The sequence below is a fragment of the Triticum aestivum genome, chromosome 4B (genome assembly GCF_018294505.1).
Source record: "Triticum aestivum cultivar Chinese Spring chromosome 4B, IWGSC CS RefSeq v2.1, whole genome shotgun sequence".
Lineage (NCBI taxonomy): Eukaryota > Viridiplantae > Streptophyta > Magnoliopsida > Poales > Poaceae > Triticum > Triticum aestivum.
In genome coordinates this window covers 569444307-569463707 of record NC_057804.1, presented here as the reverse complement: position 1 = coordinate 569463707, position 19401 = coordinate 569444307, and the positions used below count along the sequence as shown (strand labels likewise).

Sequence of the window (19401 nt, the reverse complement as noted above, 5' to 3'; positions counted from 1 at the left end):
AAGTTGATAATGATAGTGCAACATATTTATGGCACTACCATTTAGGTCATATTGGTGTAAAGCGCATGAAGAAACTCCATGCGGGTGGACTTTTGGAATCACTTGATTATGAATCATTTGAAACTTGCGAACCATGCCTCATGGGCAAGATGACTAAAACTCTGTTCTCCGGAACAATGGAACGAGGAAATGACTTATTGGAAATAATACATACCGATGTATGCGGTCTGATGAGTGTTGAGGCTCATGGTGGGTATCATTATTTTCTGACCTTCCCAGATGATTTGAGAAGATATGGGTATATCTACTTAATGAAACACAAGTCTGAAACATTTGAAAAGTTCAAAGAATTTCAGAGTGAAGTGGAGAATCATCATAACAGATAATAAAGCTTCTATGATCTGATCGTGGAGGTGAGTATTTGAGTTACGAGTTTAGCCTTCATTTAAAACAATGCAGAATAGTTTCACAACTCACGCCACCTGGAACACCACAGCGTAATGGTGTGGCCGAATGTCGTAACCGCACTTTATTAGATATGGTGCGTTCTATGATGTCTCTTACCGATTTACCACTATCGTTTTGGGGTTATGCATTAGAGACAGCTGCATTCACGTTAAACAGGGCACCTTCAAAATCCGTTGAGACGACACCGTATGAACTATGGTTTGGCAATAAACCTAAGTTGTCATTTCTTAAAGTTTGGGGATGCGATGCTTATGTCAAAAGGCTTCAGCCTGATAAGCTCGAACCCAAATCGGAGAAGTGTGTCTTCATAGGATACCCTAAGGAAACAATTGGCTACACCTTCTACCACAGATCTGAAGGCAAGATCTTTGTTGCCAAGAATGGAACCTTTATAGAGAAGGAGTTTCTCTTGAAAGAAGTGAGTGGGAGCAAAGTAGAACTTGATGAGGTAATTGTACCTTCTCTCAGTTTGGAAAGTAGCTCATCCGAGAAATCCGTTCCCGTGATGCCTACACCAACTGGAGAGGAAGCTAATGATAATGATCACGAAACTTCAGATCAAGTTGCTATAGAACCTCGTAGGTTGATACGTCTCCAATGTATCTATAATTTTTGATTGTTCCATGCTATTATATTACCCCTTTTGGATGTTTATGGGCTTTATTTTACACATTTATATCATTTTTGGGACTAACCTACTAACCGGAGGCCCAGCCCGTATTGCTGTTTTATTGCCTATTTCAGTATTTCAAAGAAAAGGAATATCAAACGGAGTCCAAACGGAATGAAACCTTCGGAGGCGTGATTTTTGGAACGAATGTGATCCAGAGGACTTGGAGTGCAAGTTAAGAAGCAGCCGAGGCGGCCACGAGATAGGAGCCCCCCCCCCTGTAGGGCGCGCCCCCTGTCTCGTGGGCCCCTCGGGCGGCCACCGACGTACTTCTTCCTCCTATATAAGCCTACGTACCCCGAAAACATCCAGGGAGCACCCGAAACACAATTTCCACAGCCGTAACCTTCTTTATCCGCGAGATCCCATCTTGGAGCCTTCGTCGGTGTTCTGCCGGAGGGGGAATCGACCACGGAGGGCTTCTACATCAACGCCATAGCCCTTCCGATGAGTTGTGAGTAGTTTACCACAGACCTACGGGTCCATAGTTGTTAGCTAGATGGCTTCTTCTCTCTTTTTGGATCTCAATACAATGTTCTCCCCCTCTCTTGTGGAGATCTATTCGATGTAATCTCTTTTTGCGGTGTGTTTGTTGAGATGCAATGAATTGTGGGTTTATGATCAAGTTTATCTATGAATAATATTTGAATCTTCTCTGAATTCTTTTATGTATGATTGAGTTATCTTTGCAAGTCTCTTCGAATTATCAGTTTGGTTTGGCCTACTAGATTGATCTTTCTTGCCATGGGAGAAGTGCTTAGCTTCGGGTTCAATCTTGCAGTGTCCTTAGCCAGTTACAGAAAGGGTTGCAAGGCACATATTGTATTGTTGCCATCGAGGATAAAAAGATGGGGTTTATATCATATTGCATGAGTTTATCCCTCTACATCATGTCATCTTGCTTAATGCGTTACTCTGTTCTTGTGAACTTAATACTCTAGATGCAGGCAGGAGTCGGTCGATGTGTGGAGTAATAGTAGTAGATGCAGGCAGGAGTCGGTCTACTTGTTGCGGACGTGATGCCTATATACATGATCATGCCTAGATAATCTCATAATTATTCGATTTTCTATCAATTGCTCGACAGTAATTTGTTCACCCACCGTAATACTTATGCTATCTCAAGAGAAGCCTCTAGTGAAACCAATGGCCCCCGGGTCTATCTCTTATCATATTTGCTTCCAATCTACTTTTATTTGCATCTTTACTTTTTGCATCTATATTATAAAATACCAAAAATATATTTATCTTATCATACTATCTCTATTAGATCTCACTTTCGCAAGTGGCCGTGAAGGGATTGACAACCCCTTTATTGCGTTGGTTGCGAGTTCTTTGTTTGTTTGTGTAGGTGCGTGGGACTTTTGAGGAGCCTCCTACTGGATTGATACCTTGGTTCTCAAAAACTGAGGGAAATACTTACGCTACTCTGTTGCATCACCCTTTCCTCTTCAAGGAAAACCAACGCAAGCTCAAGACATAGCAAGAAGGATTTCTGGCGCCGTTGCCAGGGAGGTCTTTGCTCAAGTCAAGACATACCAAGTACCCATCACAAACTCATCTCCCTCGCATTTACATTATTTTCCATTTGCCTCTCGTTTTCCTCTCCCCCACTTCACCTTTGCCGTTTTATTCGCCCTCTCTTTCTTAATCTCCTTCTCTCTTTCCGCTTGCCTTTTCTGTTTGCTTGTGTGTTGGATTACTTGTTGCCATGGCGCAAGACAATACAAAATTGTGTGATTTCTCGAATAACAATAATAATGATTTCCTTAGTACTCTGATTGCTCCTCTTAATGATGTTGAGTCTTGTGAAATCAATGCTGCTTTGCTGAATCTTGTTATGAAAGATCAATTCGCTGGCCTTCCTAGTGAAGATGCCGCTTCTCATCTAAACAACTTTGTTGATTTGTGTGATATGCAAAAGAAGGAAGATACGGATAACAATATTGTCAAATTGAAGTTATTTCCATTTTCACTTAGAGATCGTGCTAAAGTTTAGTTTTCGTCTTTGCCTAACAATAGTATTGATTCTTGGAACAAGTGCAAGGATGCTTTTATCTCTAAGTATTTTTCTCCCGCTAAGATTATCACTCTTAGGAACGATATTATGAATTTTAAACAACTTGATCATGAGCATGTTTCCCAATCTTGGGAAATAATTAAATCGATCATTCGCAATTGCCCTACTCATGGTTTGAATTTATGGATGATCATACAAAAAATTTATGCCAGTTTTGAACTTTGCTTCTAGAAATCTCTTAAATTCGGCCGCGGGAGGCATGTTTATGGAAATCACGTTAGGAGATTCTACAAAACTTCTTGATAATATTATGGCTAATTATTCACAATGTCACACCGAAAGATCTTCTAGTAAAAAAGTGCATGCTGTAGAAGAAATCAATGTTTTGAGTGGAAAGATGGATGAACTTATGAAGTTGTTTGCTACTAAAAATACTCCTCTTGATCCCAATGATATGCCTTTTTCTACTTTGATTGAGAATAATAATGAATCTATGGATGTGAATTTTGTTGGTAGGAATAGTTTCGGAAACAATGCTTATAGAGGAAATTTTAATTCTAGACCGTTCCCTAGCAATTCCTCTAATAATTATGGAAATTCCTACAATAATTCTTATGGTAATTTTAATAATTTTGAGAATAGTGTGAAAGAATTTATTATCTCTCAAAATAATTTTAATTCTTTGCTTGAAGAAAAATTGCTCAAAATTGATGATTTGGCTAGGAACGTTGATAGACTTTCGCTTAATGTTGATTCTCTTAAAATTAGATCTTCTTCTCCTAAGCATGATATCAATGAGTCTGTCAAAGTAATGAGAATTTCCATTGATGAGTGTAAGGAAAGAACCGCTAGATTGCGTGCTAAAAAAGATAGCTTTATAAAAGCGTGTTCTTCTAGTTTCCATGAAAATAATGATGAGGATCTTAAAGTTATTGATGCGTCTCCTATTAGATCTATGTTTTGTAATATGAATCTTGATAATTATGGGACTGATGATGAGTCAACTTTACCTAGAAGGTGTCCAAAAATTCGGAATTTTTAGATCTTGATGCTAAATTTGGTAAAAGTGGGATTGGAGAGGTCACAACTTTAAATAGTATTGAACCCACTATCTCGGACTTCAAGGAATTTGATTATGATAATTGTTCTTTAAAAGGTTGTATTTCCTTGTTGCAATCCGTTGTTAATTCTCCTCATGCTTATAGTCAAAATAAAGCTTTTACCAAACATATTGTTGATGCCTTGTTGCAATCTAATGATGAAAAACTCAATTTGGAAGTTTCTATACCTAGAAAACTTAATGATGAGTGGGAACCTACTATAAAGATTATAATTAACGATCATGAGTGTTTTGCTTTGTGTGATTTGGGTGCTAGTGTTTCCACGATTCCGAAAACTTTATGTGATATTCTAGGTTTCCATGATCTTGATGATTGCTCTTTAAATTTGCACCTTGAGGATTCCACCAATAAAAAGCCAATGGGAAGGATCAATGATGTTCTCATTGTTGCAAATAGAAATTTGGTGCCCGTAGATTTTATCGTTCTTGATATAGATTGCAATCTTTCTTGCCCTATTATTCTTGGTAGACATTTCCTTAGAACGATTGGCACGGTTATTGATATGAAGGAAGGGAATATTAGATTCCAATTTCCATTAAAGAAAGGCATGGAGCACTTTCCAAGAAAGAAAGTCAAATTACCTTATGAATCTATCATGCGAGCTACTTATGAATCAAGTGCCAAAGATGGCACTACTTAGATCTATCTTCGCTTTTATGCCTAGCTAGGGGCGTTAAACGATAGCGCTACTTGGGAGGCAACCCAATTTTTCTTTATGTTCTTTGTTTTTGTTCCTGTTTAGTAATAAATCTTGCATCTACTTTCTGTTTAGATGTGTTTTTCTCTTTTAATTAGTGTTTGTGCCAAGTAGAACCTATAGGATAAACTATGATGATAGTTGATTTGATTCTGCTGAAAAACAGAAACTTTGCACTCACGAGAAACAATTCAATAAATCACAGAAACGTGCTTTTGCATTGATTCTTTTTGCTGCTAATCAATAAACAAATTTTCCAGTACTTCCTATTTTGTTAGGAGTTTTTAGAGTTCTAGAAGTTTGCATTAGTTACAGATTGCTACAGACTATTCTGTTTGTGACAGATTCTGTTTTTCGTGTGTTGTTTGCTTATTTTGATGCATCTATGGCTAGTAAATAGTTTATAAACCATAGAGAAGTTGGAATACAGTAGCTTTAACACCAAAATAAATAAAGAATGAGTTCATTACAGTACCTTATGTGGTGGTTTTGTTTTCTTTCACTAACGGAGCTTATAAGATTTCCTGTTGAGTTTTGTGTTGTGAAGTTTTCAAGTTTTGGGTAAATCTTTTATGGACTATGGAATAAGGAGTGGCAAGAGCCTAAGCTTGGGGATGCCCAAGGCACCCCAAGATATTCAAGGATAGCCAAAAGACTAAGTTTGGGGATGCCCCGGGAAGGCATCCCCTCTTTCGTCTTCGTTCATTGGTAACTTTACTTGGAGCTATATTTTTATTTGCCACATGATATGTATTTTGCTTGGAGCGTCGTGTATTATATTAGTCTTTTCTTTTTAGTTTACCACAATCATCCTTGCAGTACACACCTTTTGGGAGAAGCCTACTTGATTAGAATTTGCTAGAATACTCTATGTGCTTCACTTATATCTTTTAGAGCACGGCGGTGGTTTGATTTTATAGAAATTACTAGTCTCTCTTGCTTCACTTATATTATTTTGAGAGTCTTCTAGAACAGCATGGTATTTGCTTTGGTTACAAATTTGGTCCTAGAATGATGAGCATCCAAGTTGGGTATAATAAAAACTATCATAGAAATTGAATTGGATGCTATGATCAATTTGTTGCTTGATAATTGTTTTGAGATATAAAGGTAGTAATGTTAGGGTCATGCTAGTGGATAATTATGAAATTGAGAAATACTTTTGTTGAATTTGGCAAGTCCCGTAGCATGCACGTATGGTAAAAGTTGTGTGAAAAATTTGTTGCATGAGGTGCTCTTTTGATTGTCTTCCTTATGAGTGGCAATCGGGGACGAGCGATGGTCTTTTCCTACCAATCTATCCCTCTTGGGGCATGCGTAGTAGTACTTTGCTTCGAGGGCTAAGTAGACTTTTGCAATAAGTATATGAGTTCTTTATGACGAATGTGAGTCCATGGATATACGCACACTCATCCATCCACTTTGCTAGCCTTTCTTATTACCGCGCAACTTTCGCCGGTATTGAACCCATTATTTACCTTCCTCGAAACAGCCACCATACCTACCTATTATGGCATTTCCATAGCCATTCCGAGATATATTGCCATGCAACTTTCCACCGTTCCGTTTATTATGACACGTTTCATCATTGTCATATTGCTCTTTGCATGATCATGTAGTTGACATCGTATTTGTGGCAAGGGCACCTTCATAATTTTCATACATGTCGCTCTTGATTCATTGCATATCCCGGTACACCGCCGGGGGCATTCATATAGAGTCCTATCTTGTTCTAGCTTTGAGTTGTAAATCCATAAAAGCGTGATCATCTTCATTATTAGAGCATTGTCTCGGTGAGGAAAGGATGATGAAGACTATGATTCCCCCACAAGTCGGCATGAGACTTCGGACTTTACAAAAAGAAAAAAAAGAAAGAGAAAAAAAGGAAGGCCAAAGAAAAAAGAAAAAAAAGAGAAAGGCCAAAAAGAAAAAGAAAAAGAAAGGCCAAAGAAAAAAAAGGAAAAAAAAGAGAAAGAAAAAGAAGAAAAAATAAAATGAGAGAAAAAGAGAGAAGGGACAATGCTACTATCTCTTTTTCCACACTTGTGCTTCAAAGTAGCACCATGATCTTCATGATAGAGAGTCTCATATATTGTCACTTTCATATACTAGTGGGAATTTTTCATTATAGAACTTGGCTTGTATATTCCAATGATGGGCTTCCTCAAAATGCCCTAGGTCTTCGTGAGCAAGCAAGTTGGATGCACACCCACTTAGTTTCTTTTTGTTGAGCTTTCATATATTTATAGCTCTAGTGCATCTGTTGCATGGCAATCCCTACTCACTCACATTGATATCTATTGATGGGCATCTCCATAGCCCGTTAATACGCCTAGTTGATGTGAGATTATCTTCTCCCTTTTTGTCCTTACAACCACCACCATTTACCACCATGGTGCTATGTCCATGGCTTGCGCTCATGTCTTGCGTAAGAGTTGAAAAAGCTAAAGCGCGTTAAAAAGTATGTAACAATTGCTCGGCTCATCATCGGGGTTGTACATGATGGGAGTATTTTGTGTAATGAAAATGAAGCATGGCCTAACTATATGATTTTGTAGGGATAAGCTTTCTTTGGCTATGTTATTTTGATAGGACATGATTATTTGTTACTATGCTTTGAAGCATTATTATTTTTATGTTTTATAAGCTTTTATCTTGAATCATTTGGATCAGAACATTCATGCCACATTAAAGAAAATTACATTGAGACTTATGCTAGGTAGCATTCCACATCAAAAATTCTCTTTTTATCATTTACCTACTCGAGGACGAGCAGGAATTAAGCTTGGGGGTGCTTGATACGTCTCCAACGTATCTATAATTTTTGATTGTTCCATGCTATTATATTACCCCTTTTGGATGTTTATGGGCTTTATTTTACACATTTATATCATTTTTGGGACTAACCTACTAACCGGAGGTCCAGCCCGTATTGCTGTTTTATTGCCTATTTCAGTATTTCGAAGAAAAGGAATATCAAACGGAGTCCAAACGGAATGAAACCTTCGGAGGCATGATTTTTGGAACGAACGTGATCTAGAGGACTTGGAGTGCAAGTCAAGAAGCAGTCGAGGTGGCCACGAGATAGGAGGGCGCCCCCCTATAGGGTGCGCCCCTTGTCTCGTGGGCCCATCGGGCGGCCACCGACGTACTTCTTCCTCCTATATAAGCCTACGTACCCCAAAAACATCCAGGAAGCACCCGAAACACAATTTCGACAGCCGTAACCTTCTGTATCCGTGAGATCCCATCTTGAAGCCTTCACGGGTGTTCTGTCGGAGGGGGAATCGACCATGGAGGGCTTCTACATCAACACCATAGCCCTTCCGGTGAGTTGTGAGTAGTTTACCATAGACCTACGGGTCCATAGTTATTAGCTAGATGGCTTCTTCTCTCTTTTTGGATCTCAATACAATGTTCTCCCCCTCTCTTGTGGAGATCTATTCGATGTAATCTCTTTTTGCGGTGTGTTTGTCGAGATTCGATGAATTGTGGGTTTATGATCAAGTTTATCTATGAATAATATTTGAATCTTCTCTGAATTCTTTTATGTATGATTGAGTTATCTTTGCAAGTCTCTTCGAATTATCAGTTTGGTTTGGCCTACTAGATTGATCTTTCTTGCCATGGGAGAAGTGCTTAGCTTTGGGTTCAATCTTGTGGCGTTCTTACCCAGTGACAGAAAGGGTTGCAAGGCACGTATTGTATTGTTGCCATCGAGGATAAAAAGATGGGGTTTATATCATATTGCATGAGTTTATCCATCTACATCATGTCATCTTGCTTAATGAGTTACTCTATTCTTGTGAACTTAATACTCTAGATGCAGGCAGGAGTCGGTCGATGTGTGGAGTAATAGTAGTAGATGCAGGCAGGAGTCGGTCTACTTGTCGCGGACATGATGCCTATATACATGATCATGCCTAGATAATCTCATAATTATTCGCTTTTCTATCAATTTCTCAACAGTAATTTGTTCACCCACCATAATACTTATGCTATCTCGAGAGAAGCCTCTAGTGAAACCTATGGCCCCGGGTCTATCTCTTATCATATTTGCTTCCAATCTACTTTTATTTGCATCTTTACTTTTTGCATCTATACTATAAAATACCAAAAATATATTTATCTTATCATACTATCTCTATTAGATCTCACTTTCGCAAGTGGCCATGAAGGGATTGACAACCCCTTTATTGTGGTGGTTGCGAGTTCTTTGTTTGTTTGTGTAGGTGCGTGGGACTTTTGAGGAGCCTCCTACTGGATTGATACCTTGGTTCTCAAAAACTGAGGGAAATACTTACGCTACTCTGCTGCATCACCCTTTCCTCTTCAACGAAAACCAACACAAGCTCAAGCCGTAGCATAGGTCAACCAGAGCACGATTTGCACCAGAGTGGTACGGTAATCCTGTTCTGGAAGTCATTTTACTTGACCATGACGAACTTAAGAATTATGAAGAAGCTATGATGAGCCCAGGTTCTGATAAATGGCTTGAGGCCATGAAATCTGAGATAAGATCCATGTATGAGAACAAAGTGTGTACTTTGATGGATTTGTCCGATGATCGGCAACCCATAGAGAATAAATTGATCTTCAAGAATAAGACTGGCGTTGATGGTAATGTTACTCTCTATAAAGCTCAACTTGTCACAAAAGGTTTTCGACAAGTTCAAGGAGTTGACTACAATGAGACTTTCTCACCCGTAGTGATGCTTAAGTCTTTCCGAATCATGTTAGCAATTGGCGCATTTTATGATTATGAAATCTGCCAAATGGATGTCAAAACTGCATTCCTTATTGGATTTCTTAAAGAAGAGGTCTATATGATGCAACCAGAAGGTTTTGTCAATCCTAAAGGTGCTAACAAAGTGTGCAAGCTCCAGCGATCCATCAATGGTCTGGTGCAAGCATCTCGGAGTTGGAATATACGCTTTGATGAGGTGATCAAATCATATAATTTTATACAGACTTACATTGAAGCCTGTATGTACAAGAAAGTGAGTGGGAGCTCTGTAGCATTTCTGATATTATATGTGGATGACATATTGTTGATTGGAAATGATATAGAATTTCTGGATAGCATGAAAGGATACTGAATAAGAATTTTTCAATGAAAAACCTCGGTGAAGCTACTTACATATTGGGCATCAAGATCTATAGAGATAGATCAAGATGCTTGATAACATTTTCAATGAGTACAACCTTGACAAGATTTTGAAGTAGTTCAAAATGGAACAGTCAGAGAAGGAGTTCTTGCTTGTGTTGCAAGGTGTAAAGTTGAGTAAGACTCAAAACCCGACCACAGCAGAAAATAGAAAGAGAATGAAAGTCATTCCCTATGCCTCAGCCATAGATTCTAGAAAGTATGCTATGCTATGTACCAGACCTATTGTATACCTTATCATGAGTTTGGCAAAGGGGTACGATAGTGATCCAGGAGTGGATCACTGGACAACGGTCAAAGTTATCCTTAGTTAGCTAAGAGTACTAAGGAAATATTTCTCGGTTATGGAGGTGATAAAGAGTTTGTCGTAAAGAGTTGCGTCGATGCAAGCTTTTACAGCGATCCGGATGACTCTGAGTCTCAATCTAGATACATATTGAAAGTTGGAGCAATTAGCTAGAGTAGCTCCATGCAGAGCATTGTAGACATAGAAAATTTGCAAAATACATACGGCTCTGAATGTGGCAGACCCGTTGACTAAACTTCTCTCACAAGCAAAACATGATCACACCTTAGTACTCTTTGGGTGTTAATCACATAGTGATGTGAACTAGATTATTGACTCTAGTAAACCCTTTGGGTGTTGGTCACATGGCGCTGTGAACTATGGGCGTTAATCACATATAGATGTGAACTATTGGTGATAAATCACATGGTGATGTGAACTAGATTATTGACTCTAGTGCAAGTGGGAGACTGAAGGAAATATGCCCTAGAGGCAATAATAACGTTGTTATTTTATATTTCCTCATATCATGATAAATGTTTATTACTCATTCTAGAATTGTATTAACCGAAAACTTGATACATGTGTGGATACATAGACAAAACACCATTTCCCTAGTATGCCTCTACTTGACTAGCTCGTTAATCAAAGATGGTTAAGTTTCCTAACCATAGACATGTGTTGTCATTTGATGAATGGGGTCACGTCATTAGGAGAATGATGTGATGGACAAGACCCATTCGTTAGCTTAGCATTATGATCGTTCAGTTTTATTGCAACTACTTTCTTCATGTCAAATACATATTCCTCCGACTATGAGATTATGCAACTCCCAGATACCGGAGGAATGCCTTGTGTGATATCAAACGTCACAACGTAACTGGGTGATTATAAAGATGCTCTACAGATATCTCTGAAGGTGTTTGTTGGGTTGGCATAGATCGAGATTAGGATTTATCACTCTGAGTATCAGAGAGGTATCTCTGGGCCCTCTCGGTAATGCACATCATAAGAAGCCTTGCCAACAATGTGACTAATGAGTTAGTTATCAGATGATGCATTACAAAACGATTAAAGAAACTTGCCGGTAACGAGATTGAACTAGGTATGAAGATACCGACGACCGAATCTCAGGCAAGTAACATACCGATGACAAAGGGAATAACGTATGTTGACATAGCGGTTCGACCGATAAAGATCTTTGTAGAATATGTGGGAACCAATATGAGCATCCAGGTTCCGCTATTGGTTATTGACTGCAGAGGTGTCTCGGTCATGTCTACATAGTTCTCGAACCTGTAGGGTTCGGACGCTTAACTTTTGATGTTGATATGCATTATATGAGTTATGTGTTTTGGTGATCGAAGGTTGTTCGGAGTCCCGGATGAGATCACGCACATGGCGAGGAGTCTCGAAATGTTCGAGGGGTAAAGATTGATATATTGGAAGGTAGTATTCGGACACCGGAAGTATTTCGGAATGTATCGGGTACATATCGGAGTACCGGAGGGGTTACCGGGACCCCCCGGGGAAAGATATAGCCCATAGGAGGGAGGCACACCAGCCCACAAAGGGGTGGCGTGCCCCCTACCAGGGAGGAGTCCGAATTGGACAAGGGGAGGGGGCGGCGCCCCCCTTTCCTTCTCCCTCTCACTCTCCTTTCCCCTTTCCCCCTCCGGTAAAAGGAAGGGGGGCGAATCCTACTAGGACCCCAAGTAGGACTCCTACTTGGGGTGCGCCTAGGGACGGCCTCCTCTCCCTCCCTCCTTTATATACAGGAGGAGGGGGCTCCCCTAGAACACACATCAATTGTTCAAGCTGTGTGCGGCGCCTCCCTCCACAGTTTACGCCTCCGGTCATATTCTCGCGGTGCTTAGGCGAAGCCCTGCGCGGATCACATAACCATCACCGTCACCATACCGTCGTGCTGACGAAACTCATCTACTTCCTCAACCCTCTGTTGGATCAAGAGCTCAAGAGACGTCATCGCGCTGAACGTGTGCTAAACTCGGAGGTGTCGTACGTTTGGTACTCGATCGGTCGGAACGAGAAGACATTCGACTACATCAACCGCGTTAAGCAAACGCTTCCGCTTTCGGTCAATGAGGGTACATGGAGACACTCTGCCCCTCTCGTTGCTATGCATCTCCTAGATAGATCTTGCGTGACCGTAGGAAATCTTTTGAAATTGCATGCTACGTTTCCCAACAGAACTCAACCTCTCCAGCCAACCGACCCGTCGCCCCACGGCCTAGCTCGATGAACACGAAAAGAGATGGACACGGCAGTTTACCCAGATTCCTTCCACCTTGCGGTGTAAGACCCTACTCCTGCTTTGTGGTGGATTAGCCTTGCGAGGGGCTGAGGATGAACAAGTACAAGGGATGAGCAACCTCGCGAGGTCTGCTCTGGTGAGTCGTGGGGTTCGGGTGATCTGGATGCCGATCGAATCCCCTTCTATGGTGGTGGCTAACCTATACTTATAGTGGCCTAGGTCCTCTTCCCCCAAAATGTAGGTGGGAAGGGATCCCACAGTGGCCAATTTGAAAGGGGACAAGTAGTACATCTTATCCTGACAAAAGGTGGTCTTCTCCTGCAAAGCTTATGGTCATGACACCGCAGTGGGCTCAGCGATGACATCCGTCATGGCGGTCTTTGTCTCGGTCCACTGGAGTGGAAACCTTTGCATGATTCTTCGAGAACCCATGCCTGCGCTTGCCTCCTTAGTACCGAAGAGGAAACTGTCTTCTCTACGCCCGCTGGCGCCCGCCTGGCCTTGGTCGTCATGGTTTGCGCCACCGCAACCTCATGAGGTTGGGCACTTGCATAGGAATCGCCGCTCCTCAGGAGCAGCCTAGGGAGGCCGCTCCCTTAGGATGTCTTGGCGTCGTTTCCATCACGAGGTTTGGCCCCGCGCGATGGTCTTGTCTTGGCGATGTTGTAGATGGGCCATACGAGGTCATCGATGGAGCGACGCCATGGGCCGCAGGCAAGCAAGTCTGGGTACCCTGGTTTCCAGAACGCCAACATATTTCATAAGCAAACAAATTATAAAGACAAGAAATATCTAGCATATGCAAGGTAGGAGAATAAAACATTGACGATCTCAACATAACGAGAGGTAATTTAGTAACATGAAATTTTCTACAACAATATGTTCCTCTCTCATAATAATTACATGTAGGATCGTAATCAAATTGAACAATATTACTATCATATAAAATTTTCTCTTCATGATCCACATGCATAAAATTCTTATAATCTTTCGAGATAGTGGGGTTAACATCAACTAAAGTCATGACCTCTCCAAACCCACTTTTATCAAAATTTTCATAAGGTTGAACACTCTCCGAGTATGTGGGATTCTTATGTCCTAAAGTTGACACTCTTCCAAACCTACTTTCAATATTATTGCAAACATTATTATCAATATCATATTCATCATGAGGATTAAATAAATTATGAAGATCATAAGAAACATTACACCCCAATCATGATCATTGCAATAAGTAGTGGATATAACAAAATCATCATCCCCAAGCTTGTAGTTTTGCATATTATTAGCTCAATTGACATTAATAGAATTTATAATGACATTATTGCAATCATGCTTTTAATTGAAGGAGCTATCATGAATCACTTTATAAATTTCTTCTTTCAACACTTCATCACAATTTTGCAATTCATGGTTTTCAAGCAAAACTTCATAGAGATAATCAAGTGCACTCAATTCACTAGCAATTGGTTCATCATAATTGGATCTTTTGAAAATATTAGCCAGTAGATGAGGATCCATGTCAATAGATTTTTAGCAAGCGAAGATGCAAGCAAATAGAAGGCTTATGGCACACAAGCAAAGATAGCAAATGAACAAAAAGGCAAATGGAAAATATTTTTGTGTTTTTGTAAAATCGTTTTAGAAGTGGGGAAGATGAAAATGAGAGGCAAATAGCAAATAAAATAATTGCAAGGAGATGAAAGTTTTATGCGTAGGTACTTGATAGATATTGATGATGTCTCCCAGGCAACGGCGCCAGAAATTCTTCCTTATGGCTTGTATCTGTGTTGGTATTTCCCGGAAGAGGAGATGATGATGCAACATAACAAAGGTAAGTATTTCCCTCAGTTATGAAACCAAGGTTATCAATCCAGTAGGACAACCAAACATCACTATGTAAACAACACCTGCACACAAACAACAAATACTTGCAACCCAACTCGTAAGAGGGTTGTCAATCCCTCCTCAGTATTGAGATAGATTAAATTGTATGAGATTTGATAAATATATCTAATAGAACAAAAATAAAATAAAGAAAGAAAAAGTGCAGCAAGGTACTTTTTGTTTTAATATGATAGGAAATAGACCTGGGGGTGTAGTTTTCACTAGAGGCTTCTCACGAGAAAATAGCATACGATCGGTAAACAAATTACTATTGGGCAATTGATAGAAAAACGAATAATCATGATGATATCCAAGGCAATGATCATGTATATATGCATCACGTCCAAGACTAGTAGACCGACTCCTGTCTGCATCTACTACTATTACTCCACACACCGACCGCTATCCAGCATGCATATAGTGTATTAAGTTCATGGGAAAATGGAGTGATGCAGTAAGAACGATGACATGCTGTAGACAAGATATATTCATGTAGGAGTAAATCCCATCTTTTTATCCTTAATAGCAATGATACATGCATGTCATGTATCTTTCTGCCACTGAGATTGAGCATCGCAAGATCAAACCCATCACAAAGCACATCTTCCCATGGCAAGAAAAATTAATCTAGTTGGCCAAACCAAACCAAAATTTTGGAGAAGAAATACGAGGCTATAACAATCATGCATAAAAGAGTTCAACAAAGACTCAAATAATATTCATGGATGTAACTGGTCATAAACCCACAATTCATCGGAATCCCAACAAACACACCGCAAAAAGAAGTTACATCAAATAGATCTCCAAGAACATCGAGGAGAACATTGTATTGAAGATCAAAAAGAGAGAAGAAGCCATCTAGCTACTAGCTACGGCCCCGTAGGTCTGTGGTAAACAACTCATGCATCATTGGAGGGGCAACAAGGATGATGAAGAACCCCTCTGTGATTGTTGCCCCATCCGGCAAAGTGCCGAAGAAGGGCTCTAGATTGGATCTCGTGGTTCTGGAACTTGCGGCGGCTGGAACTGTATTTCGTCGACTCCACTAGGGTTTTGGAGATTTTAGAGTATTCATAGAGGTGGAGGTTGACGGAGAAGCTTCCCGTAGGCTCCACTACCCATCAGCGCGCCTTGGTGCCTAGTGGGTCCTACGGGCCTCCTCCCGTGAGCTCCTTTGGCTCCCTGGGTGTTCCTTGTCCAGAAAAAAATTCCAAAAGGTTTTGTTGCATTTGGAATTTGTTTGGTATTGATATTTTACAAAGTAAAAAACAAGCAGAAAACAACAACTGGCATTGGACACTATGTCAATAGGTTAGTCCCAAAAATGATATAAAGTTGCTAGTAAATGAATATAAAACATCCAAGATTGATAATGTAACAACATGGAACAATTAAAAATTATAAATGCGTTGGAGACGTATCATCGCTGCACTCTGGTCCTCCCTCTCCCCCACGTTGTAATGTCACTCGAGGCCATCCACCATCTCTCTTGTTTTCCCTCTCCTCAAGTTTGCTTTGGGGCGTTGTTGGAGCTCGCGACACAGGGAGGTTGCAGGGGTTTGAGAGCCTCGTCAAGGCGGTGACCGATGTTGTTGGGGTGCTCACAGGAGAGTCAGGTAAGAAGGGGAATGGTCGGAGGTCGTTGTGCCCATCGAATTTGGCCGGACAACTGACGGGCAGAAGTGACGAAAACTATGGCGAGTTGTTGTCTTGGAGTGGTTTTTGCCCAATTAATCATGCGCGGAGGATGGGGACAATGCGCGGGGTCATGTGGACATGAACCGCAAGGTGTGTAGCGACGTTGGCCAAGAAGTCGCTCGGTGATGGCCATAGTGGGGCTCTTTTTGTGTGTGGGAGAAATAAAATATAGTGAAAAAGAGAGAGAAGGTGGCAGCCAGCTCGGTGGAGGCCATGGCGGGGCTCTTAAGAAAGATGTAAGCGAGCTCGGCGTCAAGGCAGCAAGATGGCGAGGAATTTGAGCGCGGACAGAGGCGGACGAACTTGGGGCAGCTGAGGGAGTCCGGGCTTACGGGTATCGTTTACAGAGAGTATTGGGACTTGGCACACACCCTAGACATGGTCGCGGTTGTCAAGGAGAACTCGGACCACGCCGTCGAATGAGGGTGGTCCGCGGCAGAAGCTCGGGGGCGCGCTCGGGGCGACGACGGCTGTGATGGGTGGAGGAGGACAACTTTTTCTGATACCCTATTTTACATCATTTGCTGCGACAGAAAATTTCTGATGCCCTAAAACCGCCTCTCTGTCCTGCCCTAAAACTTTTTAAAATGTTCGATTTTGCCTCTACCGCGTCTCTCCTGCCCTAAAGCCGCGTTATCCGCGCCGGGTGCTCCGGCGCGCGCGATGGCGACGCAACGCGCAACTGGGCACGTCCCAATCGTCCCAACCCAGAGCCACGCGCTCGGCATCGTCGTGCACTCGTGCCCGTGTCCATGTCCGTCCCAGTGCAAACACCGCGTGTCTCTACAACCTACACGTCTCGACAACTGCTTGACGAGTTATTATGGTGAGCTCTCCAGCCGGCGGAGCCAAGTCAGAGACGAAATCAATGGAAAGTTGGAAAAAAGAAGAAGGATACAAAAACATGGACGAGTGGCGGACAGGGGAGCGGGTCCGGGACGCGGCCCCCGTCTGTCGCTTTCCGTCACCCCCTGTCCTCCGCTGCCTGGCCCGGTCCAACGGCTACCCCGAGACAGCCAGCTCCAACCTCCAACGGCTCGACCCGCCCACGATCCCGTCTCCTAGTATAAACCACCTCGCCGCGCCCTCCCCACGGAACCCACTCCCACACCCAAGACCAACGCGTCCAAAGCAGCAGAGGAGTCCAAGAACCAGAGCACCGAGGGAAGGAAGCGCTATCTCCTCCATGGCCGGCTGCTGCGTCTTCCTCCGGCGGCCGTCGACCTCCTCCGCCCACCGCCTCGGCTACCACTCCCTGGACGGCGACCACGAGGCCGGCCCGCCCCCGGCGGCGACGGTGACGGTGGTGGTCGGCAAGGAGCGGCGGGTTTTCGCCGTGGACCAGCTGGTGCTCGACACCTACCCGTTCCGGGTGCTCCTGGAGACGGCGGCGCGGAAGGAGGAGCGCAGGAGCAAGGCCCTCTTCGTGGACGTCGACGCCATCCTCTTCGAGCACATCCTCTGGCTCGCCGGCTGCCACGATCGCTCCGCCGTCTCCCTCCTCCAGCCCGACCTCAAGGACATCATCGACTTCTACTCCCAGGACGCCTGAAGACGATCATCTCATCACATTCTTCTTCAGTCGGCCCATTCTTTTATTTTTCTTCTTCTTCTTTTCCTGATGCTAATGTTCATAATGTTCAGATCATCTGTTATAAGTTACGACAGTGAAATGGGAAATACTATAAATTATAGAAATATATATATATATATATCTATTCATCGCTAGTGAATCTCGATGCACCGCAGCTGTCCTTCTAGTTGCTGGCGCGCACGTCCGTCTGAACATTCATTCACTCTTGAGCTTGTGATCTCCTGTTATTTTTCATATCATCTCCAACACGTCTGCATGTACGTGTGCGCGTGCTTAGTTTAGTAGGCGAGGAGAACAGCATGTCACAACGCGCTTACTTGTACTGGTCACTTTTCACTCGGTCCGGCAAGAACATGTCAATTGCTAGCTTGCTCAGAAGCCGCGCCACCATGATATATATCACTCTCTGGAGTCTGAAAAAAATGATGGCAATAACACGTCGAACAGCTTGACCATTTCGTCGCCATGATCTTGGCGATGGAACCATCGTCGCGCTGCCGACCACGGACAGCGACATGCCGAGTTTTATAAACCCAGCACCATTGGTGGGTGCCTAACGAGACAAAACAAAATGCAGCGCTACTTCCAGGCCAGCTATATAGATGACGCAATAATGCATATCGTTTCATACACAATTCCAAGGGTTTGTAACGTAACAGAGGATGATTTAAAGTTGATAAAAGTTTGCACTGTTCGACCTAGATGTTCAGCCGAGCTGCAGGGAAATAGTACATTTTTCAAGTTGTCTGGATAATTTTTCTCAAAAACAGGAAGACGTGTGCAGTTTTCCTTTTCTTTTTGAGAACAAAAAAAGTAAGCGTGAAAACAAAAGAGAATTTGTAGTAGTTGCACTGTCTTTTTTTCCTTTTTGAGAACTAGTAGTTGCACTTACATGCAAAAAATAGTACTAGTTCCACTGTCAGGCCGTATTATGGGAATCAAAAGCCCATCTATGCTGGGCCTTAACTCAACTTCGGCCCAAGCTCAAAACAACGAACGGAACATAGAGCTGCTCTGCTGCGCAGCGCTCTAGTTTAGTCCCACCTCGCGGAGCCAGAGCGGAAGGAGGCGACGTGCTATATAACCAGACCCAGGCCAGCCGGAAGGAGCATACCTTTCTCGGCCTTTTGGCTAAGATCAAGTGTAGTATCTGTTCTTATCAGTTTAATATCTGATATGTGGGTCATGTGCCCACAATGATATTAAATTTATTTTTTATGGGGGAGGGCCCACCATAGTAGCTTGCTACTGGGGCCTTAGTGTGTCGCCCAGCCGTTGCACTGCAGGCTGGGCCTGGCGCGCCCCAACCAAAGCAAGGAAAAAACTTTTCTGTAGGCTTGAAGAATTCTGATTTCTCTTCAGAACTGAATTGCATTTCTGAAGTTTACTACTGCTCTTCCGGCCTAATCGAATTACTGCTTATCAGGCCGAAAATTTCTTCATCAGACCTGATTTTCGTTTATGATTCGACTGGTCTTTGATGGATGCTTCTCCTGTACTAGTATTCTCTAACTCAAA

General features: G+C 42.2%; 1 protein-coding gene and 1 non-coding gene across 2 annotated transcripts; both read left to right on the top strand.

Annotated features, from left to right (window-relative positions):
* Positions 1-17178: 17178 nt before the first annotated feature.
* LOC123089232 (uncharacterized) lies at positions 17179-18011 on the top strand. Its single transcript, XM_044510956.1, has one exon. The coding sequence runs from the start codon at positions 17194-17196 to the stop codon at positions 17839-17841; it is 648 nt and encodes a 215-aa protein (XP_044366891.1). The 5' UTR covers positions 17179-17193; the 3' UTR covers positions 17842-18011.
* Positions 18012-18993: 982 nt separating this feature from the next.
* Positions 18994-19190, top strand: LOC123095225 (U2 spliceosomal RNA). The gene has a single exon (XR_006446133.1). It is a non-coding gene; the product is annotated as a U2 spliceosomal RNA (small nuclear RNA).
* Positions 19191-19401: the final 211 nt, after the last annotated feature.